General features: G+C 35.3%; 1 protein-coding gene across 2 annotated transcripts in view; it reads left to right on the forward strand.

Moving 5' to 3' along the window:
• LOC149565469 (zinc finger FYVE domain protein) overlaps positions 1 to 24,545 on the forward strand; it is a 190,501-nt gene that overhangs the window by 144,377 nt on the left and 21,579 nt on the right. For both annotated transcript variants that reach the window (XM_089819008.1, XM_089819006.1), the window contains exons 30-35: positions 2,156 to 2,287; positions 18,816 to 18,904; positions 19,282 to 19,364; positions 19,599 to 19,714; positions 19,900 to 19,985; positions 20,104 to 20,203. In XM_089819008.1, coding sequence (XP_089675134.1) covers positions 2,156 to 2,287; positions 18,816 to 18,904; positions 19,282 to 19,364; positions 19,599 to 19,714; positions 19,900 to 19,985; positions 20,104 to 20,203 — 606 coding nt within the window. The remainder of the gene's footprint in view (positions 1 to 2,155; positions 2,288 to 18,815; positions 18,905 to 19,281; positions 19,365 to 19,598; positions 19,715 to 19,899; positions 19,986 to 20,103; positions 20,204 to 24,545) is intronic.

Below are 24,545 nucleotides of genomic sequence, written 5' to 3' on the forward strand. Positions count from 1 at the left end.
GGCATTAATCTTCATATCATTCCTTCGTTCCAGGTACATCTAGCAATGGCACCAAATGTTTACCGTACAGGGTAAAGAAACCTAACACATAGTATAGCACGATTCAACGCAGAACAGATACTTTATTCATATATGCACTCAATGATTACAATCCAAATACAATGGCTACAAATGATCACAACGATGATTCCAAAGTCCATCTTGGGCATGTACATATACCTTTCCGAAGGGGTGACTCAAGCGTCATGCGCCCATTCGGATACTATTCTACCCGTCGGCTACACTATACATTTTACCGACTACAAGGACTCACTTTTGTAGTTTTTTGAGTCAAATTTATTAACCCATGTTCCATGATTAGTGGTTCACAAGAACCCATTTCTCATGAGAGTGAATGGAACACTTAGCACTTATTACAAGTTTGTCAACTATGTTCCTTCTACTTTTGTATTCAAATTCAGTTCTGTGCATATCGAATTCATTTTTTAGGTTTGTAGTATCAAGGCTTTGATACTATAGTAATGATCCTTTCTGCAATCTAAACTAAAATAGAAAAACTCTTGTCAATACATTCATTTAAGAAGTTACTATTAACTCAATCAATATCATGTCGCTAAAGCAAAAATGAGAACACCGAGTGGAATGATTGTATTCTAGAGTTTTGGAACAGCCCAGGCTCTAAGGTGAGCAGCTGCCAGCTGGTGAAGAAAAACAATCTTTATGTGAAAACTGCTACATAATTCTGAATAAATATTCCAACTACTGAAACAATTATTATCTGCCCTTTATAAAGAAAGGGGGCTAAAGAGAGAAGAGTAATCTAAATGCAGAAGCTTCGCCAATTATTTAGTCACCTTAAGTTTATATGCATAACTAAAACCAACCACTTAATAACCGAGTTTCAATGGGACATCTGAAGAATTTAGCCGCCACGCTATCCTCTTATCTGAAGCAAATTTATTCTTCTATTGACAATTTTCTTCCTAAAGCTATACATTTGTATCCTAATTTTGTACTTTACACTTTCTCTAATTACACATGGGCTTATGACATGTATTATGTTTTCTGCATAACTAAGTTTAATGAGATTAGTTAATGGCATTATCTATATAGCCTAGATGTTGACAATTTTATCTTTGATTGTGTTAATATATTTGGTTTAATATTGTTTCTGATATTATTTGGAATTTTGTACTTAATATTTTCCCATGTTTAATATTCAATTGTGATGCATCGTTATTGATATATGATATAAGTGTTGGTAGGAGGCTACAATTGTGAAGGCATGTTTTCAGCAGATAATGCTTTAATTGATTTGTGTATATAGCTTTTATGATGAGGATACTAAAAAGAAACACTAAATAACTTAAACCACTGATGAGTTAGTTATTTGTGTCATGTAGTGGAAGATATGCATTGCCTATGGTTTTTGTATCATGAATAAGAAATCATGTTCTAGGAGGATGATCCTTGAGAAAAGTAACATAGATTTCCGTACAACATTTAGAAGTATGCTCATTAGCTCTGTAATTATTTCTGATAACCAGTAGTCTGGACTTGTTAAAGTAACATAGATACCCCTTTGAGAACTTATTTCTATCTTTGATCTTACTTAGTGCTATAATTCTTTTTGTTAGCCTATAGTGTAGACTGTAAAAGGAACATAGATTTCCCTTTGATAATTTAGAAGTACCTTTGATCTTAATTAGTGCTATAATGCTTTTTGTTAGCCTACAGTGTCGGCTATAAAAGGAACATAATTTTGCCCAGTCCCTTTAACAATTTAGAATCATCTTGGATCTTAGATAGTTATATAATGTTTTTTGACAAAATATCCTGGCTTTGATATGTATTTTTATTTTTCATCAGGAAGCACAACATAACTGCTAAACTAACATAGATACCGATAAGCTAATTATTTGCGTCATGCAGTGGAAGATATACACTGGCTATGGTTTAAGTATCTTGAATGTAAAATCATGTTCTAGGGGGATTGGCCTTGTTAGAAGGAGTGTACTTTTTCTTTTCACAATTTAGGAATATCTTGGATCTCAAATTGATAGCCTATAGTGTGAACTTGTAAAAGAGGTACTGTATAAATTTGGAAATTTAATGTAAATATTTAAAAATTCTTAACTTATTTTTGCATATTCAGATGCATTTTGAGGATGGGCTGGCAGCAAGACATAAATTGAAAAGCATTCCAAAGCCTGGGCGAGGAAAGAGTGCCTCTGAGAAGCTTACAGAAGAAGAGCTTGTGAAATTTTCTGCTCGTGTTGCTATACAGGTATGGATATCCATAAACTGATTTCTCATTGTGATTGTGCTTTGCCATTTGAAGAACATCACAAATAAGTTAATTACTGATAAAGTAACAACCAAGGTAGTTGAGTTAAAACACTATATGTTTCAGCCAGATTGAATAACAGAAAAGTTTATTGTTGACAACAATTTTTTAATTTTAACTTAGAAAATTTGAACTTTTATGATGGAAATTATGAATCAATCTTGTCTGAGTCCACAAGAAAAAGAATTTAATTCTTAAATAGAAAAATGATATTTTGATATGGAAATTAGTGTAGCAAAACTTAGAGTTGGCAGGCTTAGTTTTCAATTTGCTCAAGACAGACTCATTTATTTGAAAAAAAAAAATGTATAGAAATTCGAAGGAACTACATTATTTCTATGCACTCTTCTCTATATGAACTTTTAAAGCAAAGAAACTTTAAATAATTGCAAGCTATTTTCATCCCTTACTCATAGCTCCTCCTCCAAATGATGATAGTATGTTACAGTTAAATCCCAGAATCGGCAATGGTTTTGAACAGGCTTACAATACAATTGTAGACAGACAAAGGGTTCAAACAGATAGGGATTTTGTTTGGCAGTGCCAAATGCAGTTCCAGATCTGACAGTGAAAGGTTGATTTCTGTGAAGGAGGTGCGTTCAGCAGAATGTGGGGTCCTGTGCAGGGTTTTGGGCAAACAAAAATTGTGTACTTGATTTAATTTGTTTTTGCAAATCTTTATTTAAATGCTTGGGAGACGGAGGGCAACACAGTGGCAAACAGAATATCAGAAATAAAGCATGCTGAAACTTATGGGGTAAATGCAAACAAACATATAGGTTGGCAACTTTCACATTGCTAGGAGAGAAACTGTCTAGGTAAGCAAAAAATGCACTACAAGATAAAACACTTAATTACTTTAAAAAAATTTAGAGGCTTGAAAGCAATTATCCAAGGTGTTCCACTCGTTGACTTGAATACGCAGGCCTGAAAAATGCAAAAATATTGAGAGGGGGAGGGGGTGAATAATATTTTAGAATTTAGATCAGAACAAACTTAAGAGATGCAAAGATTTAAAACAGCAAGACAAGGACACCCAAACTTATCTCGTGGAAACCCTTTTGGGTAAAAACCACGGTATCACTAATCTCTAAGAAATGGGCTGCTACCAGTACCATGAAGAGCTGCAACTCTTGCACAACCAAATCAGTACAGGCTCCAACCTTGACAATCAGAGGCAACTACCTCCAGAAGTCCCTTTCCCTTAACAAACAAGATAATAGAGATCAATATTACAGTCAGATCAAGTTCTTTGTTTACCAGGAATTGTTAAAACTCACTGAAACTGTTTCCCAGACTTTTCAAATGCTTTAATGAAAACAGGCTCCTGCATATTCAAGATCACTTGAACTAAATGCAAATGTATCTAGATCAACTCATCAACTCACCGCTGTGAAAGTCATCTCAGTTTACCGAGGTCATTTCTCTTATCTCAACACAGAGTAATCAAACTTAGTACTACCTGCTCACCACAGTCACCCAAGCACCTTGACATACATAGAAATCTTCATACGCTCACAGCCCTGAACATATTAACCCCTGCTATCTCTCTGTATTCACGCAGAAAACATTATTTATTAATGCAACACTCTTCTGGGATTTTTTTTGTAAAAACAAGCACAATCTGACACCTTACTATGGTTCAACAACGCCTCAATCTCACTCTGTCATGCAAACCATGGTCACCGCCAAGGCATTTTATCTGCATTGAAATCTATCCTTTTGTGTCTGCCAAGAGCCACCTGTCATGTCCGTCAATAATCGTTTTAAATGATTTTCCTGAATCATGCATGCTCCCAAAAATGGCATGACATGTAAGAACACAAGCGTTAATGAGCAGATTGAAGGAAAATCAGTGCTAAAAATGTAACTGTTCCAGATTTCTTAAGCACTTGTTGTACTGAGAATCTTTGACTATTTCTGTTGATTCAGCAGTCATAGCTTCAGACACGTTAACAAGCAGATTGGCACCAAACCTCTAATACATCATTTTCACCTGCCTATTTATAATTGTTGATCATTATAAAACAATGGAAGGATATACCTTCGGATGGCTTGGCAAACTCCCATTATTATACAACATTGAATACCTTGAGTGATTTCCACAGTGGAAGGAAATATTGACCATGTAAGAGATTATGTGTTTGCATATCATCAATTTTACCTATCTTAGCATTTCCATTTGGCAATGACCATGCACCTTCCAATATGAGTGACCAGTTGTGAAATGCTTGATCATCCATTATTGCGTGACCTGTTTTAAACGGTTGGCCACCTGTGAACAATTATTGGTGTGCTCCAGAGCACACACCACTAAGCCTCTTGACACACAGACAACAAGAAGCTTTTCACATTAAAACAGACACTGCTGTTGGGTTTTCCCCAGAAAATAGAGATAATAGCAATAAGGAAAACCAAAATAGATGCAAGGGACAAACATAAATATCCTCGGAAAACCCTTCTAGAATGAAGGGAAAAACCTAGCCACACCAACAAAAGATCTTCTTTATTGATAATAAAATGTTCAAGTGTACAATGCCTTTCTCTTGAAGTGATAGATAGCAGACAAGAGAGACTCTTTACTTTACAATGAAAGGTCTCTTGAAATTCCTAACAATATAACCCTTTATAATAAACACAACTCTTTGCATTTCGTGTCTTAATGCATGTTGAATGATACATGTCATTATATTTAATATTACAATTATCATAAACACCCTTTTCAGCTGAAGGTGACTATAATGGAATCAATGCCCAGAGATAAAGATTTCTTGCAGCTACAACCTCTAACACTCCCTCTTAACGAGAGAAAAATCTTTAGCTGAACAGTCACAAGGATGTAGCAAAAAATGTCAATGATAAAATCTAATCACATAGATCATTATGTTATGAGTCCTGAAGACACGGCCAAGGAGCAGCAAATTGTTTGCCACCTGACAAAAAGCAATACAACTGTTCTATTCTTCCTTTCCACAACACCATTTCGTTGTGGTGTTCTAAGGGTTGAAACTTGTCTCTTAATTCCATGTTTTTCACAAAAACTCACAAACTCATTAGAGATAAATTCACCGCCATAATTAGAACAAAACATATAATTTTTAAATCCACTTACATTTTAAACCGAGGCCTTAAATAATTTAAACTTTTCTAGAGCTTTAGATTTTTCTTTGAGAAAAATTACTTGTAATGTCCCCTTATTTTAATTAAATTAAATGATAATTTTTTTAAAATGATAAATAAATTAACATCATCAGATTTCCACAATCCATTTGTAAATAAGAAGTTTTCTGGATTCGATTGTGTGTGTTTTTTTATCATCAACGTTTTGGATCATACTACACAATCCATCATCAGGATGTGAAAGAGTAGGATAGTAGAGATATGAATCATGTACTATATATCTCTTCTATCCTACTCTTTCACATTCTGATGATGGATCATGTAGTATGATCCGAAACGTTGATGGTAAAAAAATACACAATTGAATCCAGAAGACTTCTTATTGATAAATAAATATTAAAGAAATGAATAAATACAACTACAATTGTGATTATAAATAAACATAAATAATTATAATTACAATAGAAACATGAAATCAAATTTTAAAAATAAATAAATGATAATTCAAATGTATAAATTGACATTAATAATTTTATTCTTCATATAATGGTATAATATAATCTGAATGTAGTAATATTGTAATACAAAATAAATAACATTTAATTTAACTAAAATACCTAAGCGTAAACTGACGTACAATGATACTTCTATTCCTTATTTTGCAACATTATATCCCTTGGGATATAAAATAAAATTATATCATCTCCACCTTGTGTGTGTATATATATATATATATATATATATATATATATATATATATATATGAAGATTATCATGCTTATGCCATAAAACAAATAAAAACTTCAATCGACTGATGTGAGTTGATATTAATTCCTAAACTCTTATTATTGGTGGTCATATCCTTTGAGGCAACATTTGAAATCTTTATCCGCCTCCATTATATTATATATCATGAGTCGACTTCATTAATTAGGGGGGATAAAAAAAAATGGTGAAGAAGTGAAGAAGCAAGGAAATATACTATCAATAGGGTACTCATCGAGCATTGATTAGAACATTGTAACAACAAGATTGGTGACAACGAAAACTCAACCGTTGGATCGCAGAGAGCTCATGAGTTAGCAGGGAGGATTCAGTCAATTATTCATGTGGAGGTTGCCTACAAGATTATAAATGGTGATAACCATAAACAATTGAACATTCCAGAGTTAGTAATATATAATCAACGGTTTGAGAGTTTAATACCTTGTCATAGAAGTCAAATAGTTCATTCAAGCATTTATGGACTAAGAAAATAACCAAAGATTTAAAATATTTCAACAGAAACATTGTTGTGCAGCCATTTTTTTTCTCGTCATTCTATTCATAGTTTGTTCCCAGTTCATTCTAAACTCTTCCAATCAAGGTTTGATTAAGTATTTGTTGTTGCTGCTGAGATTTCAATGTTGTGAAGTTATTCCGAAGGTATTGTCGTCACTGCAAGAGCTCCTGCAATGAGTTATTCTGTAAATTAGGAATTCAAGTTAGCATGTGTTAAGAGGGGAATCTTCATTTTCAAGCGACACTCAGAAATTGAACAGATAGAAGCATTTTATAAACTAATGACAGTCCATATCTGATCATTAAGCATTTAAGGGGTTCATATTGATTCAGACAATAACTATGGAGGACTAAGTATAATCATCAGAGGTATAGATACTTGCAAGGAAAGTGGTATTAATAGACAAGAAGGAGCCAGACACCTTATCTAATCCAATTGGCAGTAAAGGAATCTAATCTAGTCAGCGAAAGTAATAGTCCCAACAAATACTTTCCAATCAAATTAGCTATGATATAAACATCAGCGTGTTTTCGATAGCATTTACACATTTACAATCAGCAAAAGATAAGAAGAGTACTGTCGACAATGATTTAGAGAGGTATGGAAATTGTACTTAGTATATAATGGATCATCAAATCAACCATTTGGAGATTATAAGGGTGTTCTACATAGTAGAATCGACAATCAACCATGAACAACCTTATCACCAGCAACAATGAGAAACTAATTAAGAGTGTGAGTTTCCATATTAATGTAGCAACCAACAAAGAAGTAGACCCAACATTTCAAGAGTGTCATACCATATGAATTGCATTTATAAAATTCCATATGAGTTAGAAGATTGGGAGTATCTCAATAAAAGGATATTGCAATTAGTCAATTCATTAACATTGGGGATTATAATGAGAATAAATGTTTGAGGGCTAAAGTACATGTACTTATATCCACTTAATAAATCTAAATAATCAATTCATTATAATATTACTCATTATGAAACAGGAAGAAACATATAACAATTTCCTAAGGGACTGTAAAATTCAATACCCAGTTCAAAGTATTATAGCAAATTGAGGTGTATCACATTTGGGAAGGTCAGATCACCCAACTCATGTGAGGGTAATCATCTATCGGCAACATAAAGTACCTCTCACTTTGTAGACTTGCTGTCCTGGTTGGCCCACGAAGATCTGTGTGGATAAGCTCTAGTGGCTTGCAGCTGGAACGTTCTTTTGGTTTGAAGGAAGCTCTTGTTTGCTTCCCTTGGCAATTCTTGCAAATAATGCTTGTTGGTTTCTCTAGCAAAGACATGTCTCTAACCGCTTCCTTCTTGTTGAACTTAATCAAATTATCAAAATTTATATGCCCAATTCTTTTGTGCCAAAGCCAGGCATCTTCAACTTGACTCAAAAAGCAAGTTATATCATTAGTATGATCGAGAATTTAAAGATTGTTTTCTACCCTAGTAGCATTTGCAATGAGTTCACCTTTCTTAATGGTGCAAGCATTAGAATTAAAGACAAGATCATAACCTTGGTCACAAAGCTGACTTACACTCAACAAATTGTGTTTAAGACCTTTGACATAAAGCACATTCTCAACTTTAGTTGCACTATTAATTAGTGTTAAGGTTCCAATACAATAGCTTCAGCAGATGAACTGCCACCTAATTTGACCTTACTCCTGTCATATTTTTAATAGAATGAACTTACTAAGTCACCAGTCATGTGTCTATAGCAGCCACTGTTTACATACTGTGTCTTTTTCATTTCTAGCAAGAAGAGTAGTCCGAACAACCAAGGATTTAAGAGATACCTCTTGATTCTTCTTCCTCCGAACTTCATAATCCTTGGTTTTAATTTTGCTTCACCATGGTACAATGACCCTGCACTATTACTCTTGCAAAATTTTGCAGTATGACCAAGTTGTTTCAGCTATAACAAATGATATTATAATTGCCATAAGAACCAAAAGGATTTTTGTTGAAGTAATAAAGCTTTCTCCTAGAGAAAGAGCTGGGATTTATTGGTTTGTGTCCAAAATAATTACAAGAAAAACAATAACCATAGAAGGTGGTCTTGTTCATCTTGTTCAAATGAGTTGGTTTGATGGAAATGTGCCGCTCTCCACTTGTGGTCTGTTGTTCCTTTTCTTGAGACATAGAGCATTGGCCAATTTTTTGTCCAATCCCTCTCTTATCTAATCTTGTTTTTTTATAAAGCTAGGAGATTATCCAATGACGTGCTGAAGTTGTTGATGTCCACGTCTTTGCTTGACAAAGTAGTAGATTTTCCAAGATTTCTAAGAGTTACAACTTCAGCTTCTAGTCTAAAATTGTTTTCTTCGTTCATTTGAATCTAATTTTCTGAACTTCCCTGGATCTTTCTCCATTCAAAATCTTTGAATCAACAAACTGTTTTTCAGCCTTATTAAGAACCATAACAATCTTTAGTTTCTCTTGGCATTTCACTTGCAGTAGGTCTACAATATTCTGATTTTTCTTTTTGAGCTTCTTCATTTCAGAAAAGGCAGCAACCAACTCAAGTTCCGAGTCAACTTCACCATCTTCCACATCATCATCCTCGTTAGGATTTTGATCATCAAGCTGAGTGTTTTCCATGGCTATATGAGCCATATCACTTTGAAGATCTTTCCTATAAGTTGCACACAGCTGCTCCTAAATTTCTTTGGCTGTGTTCAGATGCAAGTACATGTCACACTTAGAATTGGCAAGACAACTTAAGATGACACTCATTGCTTTTCCATTTGTTGTCATCCTCTTTGAGAGATTTATGGGAGGCACATAGTCAGCTGAAACACATTCCCATACATCAAGACCAAAGCCTAAATGTAAATTATCATTCTAAAATTCCAAATAGTGAAATTTGAGCCATCAAACTTGGGAACCCCAGATTTTTCATGCTCTTCCAAATTCAAGTCATCTATTGCCATGAATAATATTTCGTCATTTTGAGGATCATCCTCACTGCTGGAAAAACCATCACTACGATCCTTGGAGTAGAGCACCTGTTTTAGACTTAACAAATCTCTTGTTTCCTTTTACAAATTTTCTAGCTCTTTCAAACATAAAGCTTCTTTTGTCACTGTTGTCATCCTCTTTCTCATAAGGACATTTAGAAGCAAAGTGATCAAACTTGCCACAGTTGAAACATTTTAAAGTCAGCTTACCTTTACATTTGCTAAGCCCTTTTTTCAGCCTCCTTACAAGATTGGCTATCTCATCATTTGAATCACCATTCGAGCTATCACATGATTTTTTCTCCTCTTTAACCTTTTGCAGCCTTGAAAACAGTTTGCCTTTTTGATGATCCATCAACATTGGTATCCATTTCATATGCTGTTAGGATACCATGTAGTTTATCCACAGTGAGAGTATCCAAATCTGACATCAACAGAGACTTTGCGTTAAACATTAAAGGCGAAGTGCATAGAATCTTTTGGACAATGGTCTTCTCATCAATAGCTTCACAATGACCTCTTAAATCGTTCACGACTTCATCAATTCTTAAAAAGTAAGCTACAGTCTCATCCTCCATGCAAATGCCTTCAAAAATTGTTCTATGGGTTTGTAACTTTTGCCTTCTGAACTTTATCAGCACCATGATAAGCATTGAACACCTTATCCCAAATTTCTTTGGCTGACTCACAGTGCATTCATGGCTTTGGCATTATTTTCAAAGTCCTTTTTTGTATCAGCATCAGTAGGGGGTTGAGTTGGGGCATTGTATCCATTGAGCACACACATTTACACATCAAATCCTATGGACATAATGTAGGTTTTCATTGGAACACTCCAAAAGACATAGTTATTCCCATAAAAAAAAGAGCAGCATGATTTGTGGCAAAACCCTCTAAGGCACTCATGGTTACATAGGACAGACATATTCATAGGCTTGAAGCTTTTATAAGAAAGAACCTAGCTCTGGTACCAATTGAAAAACACAAGAATATTGAGAGGGGGAGGGGTGAATAATAATTTTAGAATTCAAATCAAAAGAAACTAAAGAGATGCAAAGATTTAAAACAGCAAGACAAGGACACCCAAAATTATCTCATGGAGACCCTTTTGGGTAAAAACCATGGTATCACTAATCTCTAAGAAATGGGCCGCATCTGTAATGTCCCTATTTGTTGCCAGCATTAGAATTTCAGGGATTAGTCTAATATTGGATCCTCGTAGGCTAATGAGGATGGTTAGAGGGTCTTTTGAGGATTGATTCATCTCCAACATTTAGGTACTTATGGATTTGGCCTTTGTTCGATATCATTTGGACTCCATTTTCCATACTTACTATGTATAGTAAGTCAAGAGTAATAGAGATGAATCCTTTCTATTTTTAGAAAGTGTATTTGGTAATATGAGCTTCTATATTGGCTTTGGCTAAAATTGCATTTCCATATATATTGTCCCCCTCCAACACATTGCTCAATTTTTGTTGTATACTACCACAAAAGAGTGAATGACAATGCTTCCCGCAAGACCTGTAATAAAGATGACATTGTCAGAACATTCTCTTTACTGGAAGTTTATCATTAGTCACCCTCTCTATTAACTATATTGATCCTCGGCTACCGCAATAAGATTTCTTCTTGAGGAGGTAGGCGGAAATCTTCAGAACAAGGACCTGAACACAGATTAAGACAATGATGATGACAAATCAATGGCGTTCCATCTCTTATCAATCTAAAGAAAAGAAAATAAACTCCAAACATGTTCTCGACCATCGTGAGTATGAAGCCTAAACGGTTACACTAATCTTCACAGATTCTTTTGGTGGGTTCATCCATATAAAGAATTACGATTTTGCTCCAAGCTTGACTGCTCAAAATCCTCAACGTGGGAAGAGAAGGAGAAGTCCATTATGAACAATAGCTGATGTGTCTTTCACAATGAAAAAGTAAGACCACTTGTTGAAAGTTGCACAACACAGTAATAATAATAATCCTGCTTCTTCCTTTAATTAAAAAGAGGCTCTTTAATCTCTAACATAATCTTTTAGTGAGTGTATTCATAAATACGATTATCCTATCAAACTAGAGTCTGTTGATACTTTATGCCAAAAAGAGAGCCTAACATTTACAAGATAAATTAAAAGAAATGTCATGAGGACCGATTGGAGCTGTGACTTCCCTTCTTGCTCTAACTGAAATAAGATGAGGTTGCACGATTGATCCATTGCTTGGAAGAATTGATGAAACATATTGAAGAAAGATGAACGCACACACTAAGATACCAACACACCACAACCATAGAAAATATGGGCCGGAAAAGAACAAGGCTTAATTAGAGGTCTTCATAAAAAAATATAAAAGATCATGCAAACTACAATAATCTAAAACAAAACATAACATCCAAATGTTTCAATCAACATTGGATAAAGTTGCATGCAAAGAGAAAAGAATTTCCAAGATGACACTACAGCCACCCTATTGCTCAAAAATGCCATGCCCAATATGAATTAAAAATTTGGCATAAAGGACATAAAACACCCAACAATATAAGCTTGCAATATCCAAAGAAGTACGCCTTAAAACATTACCATGAGACTACTGAAGATATAAAGTAGATGACATCATCTAGAAGAATAAAAATCGAAGAAATGCAACCCGAACATGTGAACAATGATAATTCCAGAATATTATTACCATAAATCAGTGTCGACAGAAACATTAGATTCCAACAAGAATCACAAAAACAAAAAATACCAAAAAATGACAAAATTGGAAATATTTATTTAATCACCACTAATCTTTGAAAAGAGATTCAAAAGATGATCCACAAACGTACGAGATGCCAAATAGCAAGAGAATTGAACACAACTATATAATTCAACATGAGAAAGAAACTGAGAGAACTCAAACACAACTATATTATACAAAACGAATAGGCTTCCTTCATTGCTAAAATCAAACCTGGCTCTGATAACATGCTAAAACTAGACGCTAGGAATCACTGATGATAAACTGGCAATAAGAAAGATCCAAAACTGAAACAATTAACACTAGAAATATCTTGGGAAAAGCCTTCTAGAATGAAGGGAAAAACCTAGCTACACAACAAAAGATTATTTTATTAATCATAAAACTTTAAGTGTTCAATATCCTTTGCTTGATGCGAATATATAACAATAGGAGAGAATCTTCACATTATAACCGAAGGTCTCTTGAGATTCCCATAACTCATATAATTAATTATAACTCTTCGAATATTCATGCCTCAGTGCATGTGAATGACACATGTCATTTACAAACTAGACTTAAGTCACCTTTTCAGCTGAAGATGACAATAACGGTAATAATGTCCATGTTTTCAGAGTTAAAAATCTCTATCGCAGCTACAATCTTCAACAGTGGGAAGACCAAAAGATTGGAGGAATGGAAGAGTGAAATGATGACATTGCCACAAAGGGCAACGAATTGCTTGAAAGAATAGGAAAGCTTCCAGATAAATGATTTCCACAGTTTACTAGATAAGGTCATTGCTTTGGAGAGCAAGTTTGCTAGATTTCAAATTGATGTTTGAGTGGCTACAAGAAAGAAATGGTAAGACATATGGAAGTTAATTCCTAAGGTTTCCAGATTCACATGGCCCTCTCATGCACAGATCTCTAAATGGATCAATGACTACATGGCACCTGAGCTGGTGTAGGAGGGTGCAACAACAAGTGAAGAGGAGGCCGCCACTACTGGAGAATGAATGATATACAACACTTGTTAAGTTAACCTCTTAGTTTATATGCATTAGTGTTTAGTCAGTTACAAATAGTTATAAGAAAGGGTACCAGGATCTCATTTAGAGAACTTACAAGTTACAAGATACATACAGGTTATTTATACAGTTCGATATTTTTGGATATATTTACCTCTTTATGCAATATTATAAAGTAGTTTGAACTTTAACGTTTGGTGCAATTTCAAGATTTGTGCAATCTTCACTGTTTTACTATTGTTCCTTATTTCATATAGCAATATAAGATACTCTCCTTTGATACTCTATTCGGATCCTTGGATGTTTAATAACTCATAATTCAGTATTGTCCTCTTGAATCTATGTTATCATTGATGGATTGAATTCTACATGTATCTTTGATTATCAACTTTAGCATACTATGTAATGTTTTTCTAATTGGTCTCCGTTACTAGGGTTAAATTCACTTAGACTAGGGTCCATATTCGATAAGTTCTCTATCCAATAAGCAATGGCGTGCTCATTGTCTTCAAGGGTTTGATGGTACTTTGATTTAGGGTTAGACTCTATTTACCTAATGGCAAAGGATTGGTCTAGCTATTGTTAAGTTGATCAACAATTATAATTAGTAAGGTTCTCTATGTGATTACCAACATCACTTTAAGTCACTATTACCATCTTCATCATATTTTTACATCTAAAACATTCATCCTAGCATTCAACTTTACACCATTGATTTCTCCTTGGGAATAACTTGCTATCACAAGAGCATTAAGCGATAACATATGCATAAGCTATATCAAAAAGTTTGCATTAGGGACACCCACCTAGGTTAGCGGATCCTAAAGTGAAGAGGGTTTGATCTGTAAGTATCAATCCCAATTGTTGGCCAAATTGTGTTGAATTTCCCAGCATTGAGCAAGCAAGGCTCATAGGTTTTCTAACCAACAATTTGAGGAACCAACAATGCAAACCTACCATGTTCTATTGGCTGCATTTGGATGCCATAACAGGAGGAAGTGTAGAGCCATGCAAGAAAAAGGCAATACAGGATGCAACTAACACAAAGAATGTACAAGCCATGGAAAGAAGCACTAAAGAGGAAGAAGAAACATCATCAGAAGAATCTAGCTAGGATGAAGAAGAAGAGTGCCACACTTCTACAACAGCTAGGGACGACACATCATAAGACATTGAAATGGTAGAAGTAGTACAAGGACCACTTCCCCAAAAAGTAAGTAGTACAAGCACAATGCTACATTCTTACCACAAAGGAGATGATGCCATACAAACAAATGAAGGTTGTACAACCTGTACGCGTATGGCTTCCAAGGACAAGGGGTATACACACAAGGAGGGTCGTATGGACACAGGTCGTACGTGCACGACCACAGGCTGTATGCCCTCACGAGACACTGTGCGTACAAACCAGGAGGACTGCATGGACATGGAATAGGCAAGCGACACTAACACTAAAGGCACAGGCGGAGTAGATGGTGGACTAGCTTTTCTAGATTGGGGAGCCAAGTAGATAAACTTGCACCTTGCTAGATTTCATCTATGGCTCAGCTTGTTCGATTGGACATAATACCAAATACGAAGGTATTGGATTTAAGGACCACAAAAGGGGCAGGCTATATGGTACGAATTAGTACCCCTCAAAGAATTGAGACAACACAACCAATTGCATGAGGAATAAGCAAAATAATGCGAACACCCCAAACTCAAGTTGACAAGGCTACAAAATCAACAGAACTATGGTACAATGGAGACTGGGCCACATGAACAACATGATCGTGGTATGATGGAAAAGGAGGTAGATAATCTCCTTGCCGAATTTCAGCTTGAAGTAGGGCACATACTGCCCCCTTCCCTAAGCTTGTTGGGAAATCCTGCACCACCTATGATAGAGGAACCATCTCTACGACTTCAAGAAGGTGGAGGAGGTCTACAGACAGAGCCCGCATGCATGAAAGGAAAAGAAATCAGCACATTGCTGAAGAAGGAATACTTGCACACTTTGAAGAATGCACCCAACAATTCCTTAAAGAGCTAGAGGCTATGACTAAAGCTATACATGAGATTAGAAGGAAACCTAGAGACCACTGTATTTTCAGCAACCGAATCACTTTTGCACTTCATGAAAGATGGTTGCCATGAGGAATGCAAAAGGTTATTTACTGAACAGGGATAGCCTATTGAAGAGGCAAAGGTACAGTCTCAATAGTGGCAAGCATCACGAGCTATACGGGCACATGACCCTCTCTTGACTATTTTGTCTGAGATTGAGGAAGTTTTTCGGTCCACCTACATAGAGCTCAAAAAAGCTATTTGGGAATTGGCAAAGACAGAAGGTGAGCGATTTATTCTGTGGGAGCAAGTGGAGAAACTGGAATCTAAACTTGCACAGGTGACGACTATGCATGTAGAATAATTGGCAGCAGTAGGAAAAGATAGAATGGATGCATTGCAGCTTCTAGAAGGTGCACACGCTAAACAAATGGTGTAATAATGGTCTGTAATTCTTCTCAAACAAAAATTGTCTGCCACTCCAAGGATGTCATTTCACCCCTCTTCATAAAGCATTGTTGATACTATCATCAGGAGATGACTTGTTTTTCAGTGGGCTGGGGGGGGGGGGGAGGAGATAATATAGATGGTACTTTTAACTAGTTGTTAGAAAAAACCATGTACCAAGGATGGCAACGGTTGGCTTTCGTAACGAACCCAAGCCCTATATGTAGGGATCTTAGAGAATGGGAAAGGATATGGTAATTCTGGATATCATTGGTATTGGTAATGTAAACTCTTTGATACTATCTATAAAGATGTATTTTACCATTTGTGTGTATTTTTCCATTTAGTCGTATGAATGTCGTGATAATATTGTAACCTAGATTAAGTGCATAAGTTTTGTATTTGGTAATAAACTCTGCTATATTGGTGGAAACAATGGGATCTTCTTTCCAGAGACCCAAGAGATATTAAAAAATCCTTTTAGTGTTCCATGAAAGAGAATGGAATCTTTTGGTGTGGAAGTGCAATTAATATCAAATTTATCCATTGTCTGGAAAAGCTAAATGCTTCCAAACATCTACACAAGAACCTCTAGTCAATTTGTTGCGGTAGTTGTGAATGTATAATCACAAAATTTGCCCCATTTTTTTATGTAAATCATCCTCTTTTTTGACAATTCCTATATCAATCTAACCATTATACATTTCAGCATTAACATAATAGATAGATTGGTTGGTTATAATGTTTACCGGTTTTAACATTGTCGCATCAAGTTCTAAATTTATTAAAAATTTGACAGAAGAGGTTTGAAGATTTTTTTTTTTTTTGATACCTACAGCTCTTCCCATCAAACCCCCGATTTTCCTTAAGATCCTACTGTGTAAAATTTCTTTGATGAATGACTACCCGGAGCAATTATAGTATCAAGTTTTTTTGGTTCAAAGTTCACTTCCAATTTATAAATATAATAAAAAAATTGTAATATTTTCCATTCAACAATGTTTTCTTAATGAAGTTTACATACAATAGATGTAAAGAAAACTACATATTAGGATAGTGATACTTGCTCTTTGAGGGATTCCTTCAGCCAACCAACAATGCCATTTATCGAGGAACTAGGCCACACCACTTTGGATATAATTTGTGCTTCTTGCAATGCCTCCAGAGACCTTTAGTATATTCATTGTTAATGACAATTGCCATACATCTCTCCTGCCTTATTTTTTCTGTAGATCTCATTGTTTGCAAATTTCAGGGAGACTCTAGTGCTCCTACAGTGTTCAGGTTAGATTGTTCTAGATAAGAGAAATTGATATTTCTTGTTGGAAAATACAAATTATTTGTAGGAACCCTATTTATCTTAGGGTTTGCAATATTTTTGAGAAGGTCAATTTGATCTTTTGTCATGTTAAGGACATTTTGTACATTCCCAGTTGAGCGGGGAGGGCTGCCAGCTAGTCCTCTGTCTGATGGCGCCACATCCCTTTCTTTATGCAGTTAATCTTTACTTGTTGGCTTACCCAAAAAACTTTGTTTGTCTAATAGGCTATCTCTGGAATTTGCCAGTTATGGGGATAACCCACATTCCTCTTGTTAGTTTTCCACTCATCTTAAGGATGATCTTGTGTCTAGGGAGTATAGATTTTCGACACCCCCAAACAGTGGTCCAACTATCGTGCCTTGCCTCCCATTGATCCTTGGCTCGCTTGATGTTCGTTCCTCTGCCCCTACTTAAATTTATCTGCATTTATAGGATTATTAAAAACCCTAGTTGCCTTTTACGGAAAAGACAGAGGTCTTGCTGATCCATTCTGGAAATTGTCAACAGAATGCACACCTTGCTTGTCCTAGATCCACTGGAATTTCTGCACCCTCCATACTTAGGATTGAGAGGGATGCCATTTGCACCCGTTGCAAAGGAAGGCAATTTAGCTAGTATATTGAAGCAATTACCATCTACAATCCTTGCTTTTGATGAGAAACCCTAATACCCAAATGAATATTAGAAGATGTTTTATTTTTTATTGCCAAAGTTTGCATTTTTCGCGCCAGAGCCTTTTTTTGCTTTATTTTGCGCTTTAAATTACTAACTTAAATCTTATATTAGACATGTTATTTGATTTTTCTTAAATTAATTTTTCATCTTGTTGTTTAAATTAACGTTTAAATTTTTAAAAAAAAAACAGATATTCAAATGGATCTTTATTTGGATTGATTACAATTTTTTTTTGCAATTTCTATGGCTTGACAAACTTGTTCCAATTTTTCCCTTTCAGAACTGAACATGTATGTTGTAGTTTTGGATTGCATGCCGTGTCTTAAGTGCTTCCTTTGTTGTCTTTGTGTTTCCCTTTCAGAATTTCTTTTATGCAAGTCTCGTGTTCTTTTATTTTCATGTATTTGTTCTTTTTATTTTTCCGTTGTCAGTTCTGTGACTATAGATTAGAGCACTTTAGGAAGGATATTGATAAATGTGTTAATATTTATTAGGCTATATTATTACATTTCTTTTCTTAAAATTGTGTTAATTCCTGGGCTTTGGGATACTAAGTCAAGACTGAAATATATTATAATAGTACTGAGGACAAAAAGAGTGGTGTTACAGGATAAAATAATGTGATTTAAAAAGGGCATTAGTTTGCTTTGTGCAGGGAAATGTCCATGATGCTTTCTTTAAAGCTTGAAAAGATTTTTCTGGAAGATGTGAACTTTCAATCTTTTTTGATAACACATTTTATATTGAAAAATAAAAAGAATTGATACTTTTTCTTTCAATCTGATAGTTCAATCTGTTGCTTGGGTAAGAGCAAGTATTAACTATTGTACTTGAATCAATCTTGCAGATGGATGTAGTTCGGTGTTTCAGTGATGCAGAATTCCCACCATGGAAGCACTCTCTGTTTGGAAATCCTAATGATTCTGAGACGTTCAGGTTTGCATCCTTAGAATTGGAAACCAGTTTTCTGGAACTATTTTAATGTCCACAGAGAACTTTATTATAATTTAGAATATGTAAAAACTTATTTAAATAGTTGCAATGTAAATTTATCTTTGCAAAAAAGGTAACTTATGTTCTCACACCAGCGAATGACAGTTGGCATGAAATTGTGTGATTGCTGATTATTTTCTAGTTTTGGATTTTTTGTTTTGATGACATGTTCAATCTACCTTAATTGACAACATAGTGTGGTCAGTAATGAATCTGATACTTTGACTCTGCGTATCCTTGTATTCATGTTTCTGCACATGCCAATATTGCTTTTTCATTGCATTTTAAGCATTGTTTTAGTTGACAATTACTTTGTGCAGACGAAGGTGTGAAATTGCTGAAACTCTTGTTGAGCGGAATTTCGATCTAGCTTTTCAAATAATCTATCAATTCAATCTTCCTGGTATGAGTCAATTCATCTGGCACGTCTTTTTTTCTTTCTTTCAATTTTCCTGGATAAACGTCCTCACATTGTAAAAACAGATTATGCAGCTGTTGTGCAATCCATCAATTTTTATAATTTGACACCAGAAACAAAGTCCGGATATAAGCTCTCATGTGTAATTACACTGTGTTTCAAGTTATGCAGTTTCTTCTTGTTCTTCCATTACTTACTGCGAATTCACTTTTTGTGCAGCTGTCCATATCTATGCTGGTGTTGCAGCTTCACTTGCAGAGAGGAAGAAAGGAAATCAATTGACCGAATTTCTAAAGAACATTAAGGGTACAATTGAGGAGGATGACTGGGATCAGGTAAAGCTGTTATGTCTCTGCGTGGATCATGCTATTGTATGATTTTCCAATGAAATGGCATTGTTTAGGCTGGTAAATTTTCGAGTCTTAATCTATTCCAATTGTGGAAGGATAAAGAACACGGTGCTATTCTAAGGCTTGAGTGGAAATTTGATGATGATTGTGGATGACTTTGCCTATGCCAGGTATTGGGAGCAGCTATAAATGTATTTGCCAATAGACACAGAGAACGCCCGGACAAACTTATAGATATGCTCTCTAGCAGCCACAGGTATTCTGTTGCCTGAGATAATCTGTAATTCTTGCTTCATTTGCATTAGTGACTTAATCTGCTGCAACATATTCTTTTTAAAGTAATATCATGATTTTCTTTGTCACCATCAATACAGAAAAGTTCTGGCATGTGTTGTGTGTGGTCGCTTAAAAAGTGCATTTCAGATTGCTTCTCGAAGTGGAAATGTTGCAGATGTTCAGTATGTTGCTCACCAGGTAATATTTGGTTTGAAAATTCTCCTTGAAGACTTTGTTATTTGCCATTAAGAAGTTTTTTTTATAATTATTCTATCACCAGTAGCAACCAGATTAATAGGTTTGGGTAAATTATTGTGGTTTTCTTATTCAAATCAAGCTTCGTATATCTATTTGTGCACTGGACTAAATGATATAATACAAGAAAAGAGTTAATTCAAAATAAAATGCGGGATTAGAACACATGGCTTAAAGAAAACCCGAAAGTTTGTAGGATTTTAATTAATGCAACAGCCATCTCATGCATCATGACTATGTAAAGCAGAGTGCAGGCACACACATGCAAATGCAGACACACGCACACGCATGCAAAGGCAGACACTCACACACACACACAAACACACATGCACACACACAACAGATCACAATTATTTTGCAGGTTGGTGCTTTATCTAAGGAGATCAGTGTGTTGGTTCCTCTCATTCAAAGAGATTGATGTTTCTTGCTGGTTTGGTTCTCAGTTGTAGGGGATTGGTGTTTCTTGTGGCCTGGTGCCTTAAAACTTTGTAAAGAATACTCCATTTTTGCAAGGCTGGATTTGGATAATAGATCCAAGTGGCTATTAGTCATGGTTTTCTCCCGAAAGGGTTTCCATGTAAGATATATTTTTTCTTATTTGTGTAAATTTTATTCATTGCCTCATTGTGCTTACTAAAGTTTTAATAAGTGAAATTTCAATATATAGGAAAAAGTATCTGAAGTTTGATACGAAGGAAAGAGTACTTGATGTGCTCACATGATGATAACAAGTCAGTATGTGGTATATCTAAAAGATGGAGTATGTAGGAAAGAGTATTTAAAATTCCTTATGGGAGAATGCTATGCATTCTTCTGCATAAATATTAAAAAGTCCATGACTTGTGGTTTTGGTGGTGAAATGTGTTGTTGCACTATCATATTTTCAGCTCCACAGAAGTTTAGAGGAAGTCGTGTTTTTTGTTTGTTAAGTAGAAGGCTGGCTGTCAGGAGTAGTCAAGATAAGTTTGGAGAGTGCTTTGCATTGGCATCTCGGGTTGTGCAATTTGGTGGACACGTTTCTAATGTCTTTGCAGGGTCCCAATTCAGATATCATATGTTGGTTTGCTCCGTTGTGTTGAGCCCAACATGGTTACCTTTGTTGGTCTCTAGCCGACTCAACAAATTTTGCTGAATTGATTTATAACTTTTTGATTTCGATATGCTTTGGGGGAAGAGTTAAGAGATCAAAAGTGGTCTTGTTGTGGAATGTGGTGCTTTCCATGATGTCATGTGCTTTAAGTGTTTTTGGGCCAACCTACTAATACGCCTTAATGTTTTTCTACATGTTTCATTTGGGTCTGACCTTAAATGTGGTTGTGATCTTGCACTTTGATGACTTTATTATGGACAACATGTTATGGTATATATTGGCTCCCTTCATCTCCTGGGGTGGAGCATATTGAATATTTGTGTTCATGGTGGCCAACTTTGTGCAAACATTTTGTCCTTTTCTCATGGTAAACCTTGTTGAGTCTTTGATGATCAAGCTAGTATATATATATTATCTATATGTGTGTGAAAGGATGAAATTGTTATGGAATGGATGCGAAATGTGTATGGAGTGAATGTGAAGGCAAAGTAAGGTGAATGAGAAAGAGAAGAGGTAAACAAGTGCAAATTTGATAGAGCTATTGCAATGTTTGATCAAGAGATCCTATATCTTTTCAATTCATCATTTCCCTGTACCTGCTAGATGATTATGTTCTCTTTTGGTAGCTTGTGGAAATCTATATTTTTCCGTAAGGCAATGTGCTTTAGCTTGCATGTCCTTCATTAGGGAGCAGTGTGCTTCCATGGTAGTGGGCCTAAAATAAATATTGTAATTAGCTATTTTTATAGTGATTTAATTCTCATTGTGCTTTTTCCATTTTGTGTTTTCCACATAAATATGGTGTCCATATATGTGTGTTCACTGCAATATCTTTTATTTATGGTTGGTTGGATTAGCATTTAATTGTTAAAGGTGTATTATGAATAAGTTTTCAATGCATGCTAATTCATCCCCTCTTTAGCTTTCAGAGCTGTTCAACAATTGGTATGAGAGTTGAGTTCCTCTTAAAGAAGCTTAATTGCAGTGTTACACAGAGACTCCCACCCCCCTCCTAAACCTCGGAGTAGCCGTCCCCGAGACGTCCCCGCACCCGGTACGCACATACCCTAATACCCCCACCTCCGCCATTCCACAACCATGCTGCCCCTAGTATGGGGACTTGGATTTCTATTTGACTTTCAATTTTTTAATGTTACTATTGGGTATGTAATATGTTACTATGTTGAATGTTCAATGGTTCTAGTTCATGTTGCAATTTTGTTACGTTCAAGTATTTTAATTTGGTATGTTCTACTGAGACATCATTTCATAACAAGCATTTCAAGTTCTATATGTATACTATACAACATTCCTTCTTTGCACCATTCCTTGGTTGTCCCGAAAATGAGGCCCATTTCTCCCTGTCCCGAAAACTCATCCCAACATACCTCAGTACTAGTGTTACATTGCTTAATTGCTTGAGGGAGATCCGAGATGGCTAATGGATGGAATCAGAGTTTGATTTTGTCATTTGGAGTTTTGGATGTTGCTAGAAAATGGACACTTGTGACATCTGGCACTTCTACACCAGATGAAATCAAGGCTTATGAAAATAATACAAAGGCTATTATTAGTTGTTTAGGTGATTCGAACTTGCTGAAAGCCATGGGATGTAAGACAGGCGTCTTATATGAAGTTAGGGAAAAGTTGGGTATCATGTATGAAGGAGATAAGAAAATCAAGCAAATCAAGTTGCAGAATTTGAAAAATAAACTTGGGACTCTCAAAAAGTTTGAGGATGAGAATATTGAAGGCTACAAGCACCGGGTGAATGAAATCACAGGGACTGGTGGAAATATATAAGACAATGAAGTTTTATTGCAAGAAATGAGAACTATAACCTAACCCTACTAAAACTTGCTGATTATCATTTTATAAAGCAACAGTATGGATAAATACTAGAATAGATAACAGAGAAAAAGGAAAGATGAGTTTTTATTCAATGGAGACTCGTTTATCAGAAGATGATGGAAGTGGCTCAAATGATGAAGTACCATTCTTGGCTATTATAATAATAGGTCCAAAAGACAAAATGCTGCAAAAAATCTGTGAAGACAGCTCTACATATTAGAGAAGAATCTAGACCTTGGATCATTGATTCCAGATGATAAAATCGTATGATTGGAGACGAGAAAATTCATCAAGATGAAAAACTATGATGGAGGATCAGTTACATTTACTGGTGAAGGCTTTTCACCTATATGTGATAAGGTAACTATATCCATTGATGAAAAACACAAAGCTAGTGATGTGTATTATGTAAAAGGACTAAGTTGAAATCTATTATGCATATGCCGGTTCTACAGTAAGGGAATTGAGATTAACTTTCATCAATTTAGAAGTGGTATCTAGAAAAGCCTTCAAAGAATAGTTGGAGAAGTTATTTGAAATGGAAATTTTTGCTATCTCAAGGAAAAGAGTGGAGAAGGTTGTTCTTTTGCTCAAAGTAATGAGTGTTGGCTATGTCACAAAAGGATGGGACATAAACTTTTATAATATGATGAAAGATCAAATCTGACAATGTAGTGAGAGATCTGCCCAAAATCATCAGGCTTGCTTATAATATGTGTAGAGAATGTCAGTTGGGAAAGAAAAACAGAAACAATTACAAAATCAAGGAGTACTCAACTACAAGACCATCGGAGCTGGTACATATCCGTAACGACAAGAGAGTCAAATGGTGAAAGGTACTTCATGCTTCTTATTGATGATTATTCTAAAAGAATGGGTCACATTTTGAAGAGAAAAATCAAAGGCTTTGCATAGGTTTAAGATTTTCAAGAATTTGGTTGAGAATTAAATGAATGCTAGAATCAAATGTTTGATATTTATAGAGGTGAATTACATCACATGAGTTTGATAGTTTTTTGAAGATAATGACATTAGGAGACAACTGTCTGCTCCTAGACCTCTGCAACAAAATGGAGTAATTGAAAGCAAGAAAATAATAGTTATAGAATGGTTAGAACCATGGTTTATGCTAACCTACCCTAATGTGTATTGGAGAGATTTTGCACACATTGTTGTTGATCTTCTTAACATAGTACAAATGAGAGTAAATAATACAAATACACCTTACTAGTTGTGGCTTGGAAAAGCACCTGAATGCTGTATGTGATGAGGGAAGCTTTTTGGGGCATTCTACTTCAAGCATGTCATGCTAGTGCTACAATATTCTAGAACTTGAAATGGAGT

The sequence above is a fragment of the Cupressus sempervirens genome, chromosome 3 (genome assembly GCF_028749045.1).
Source record: "Cupressus sempervirens isolate cs-2001-9-10 chromosome 3, ASM2874904v1, whole genome shotgun sequence".
In the NCBI taxonomy this organism is placed as follows: Eukaryota; Viridiplantae; Streptophyta; class Pinopsida; order Cupressales; family Cupressaceae; genus Cupressus; species Cupressus sempervirens.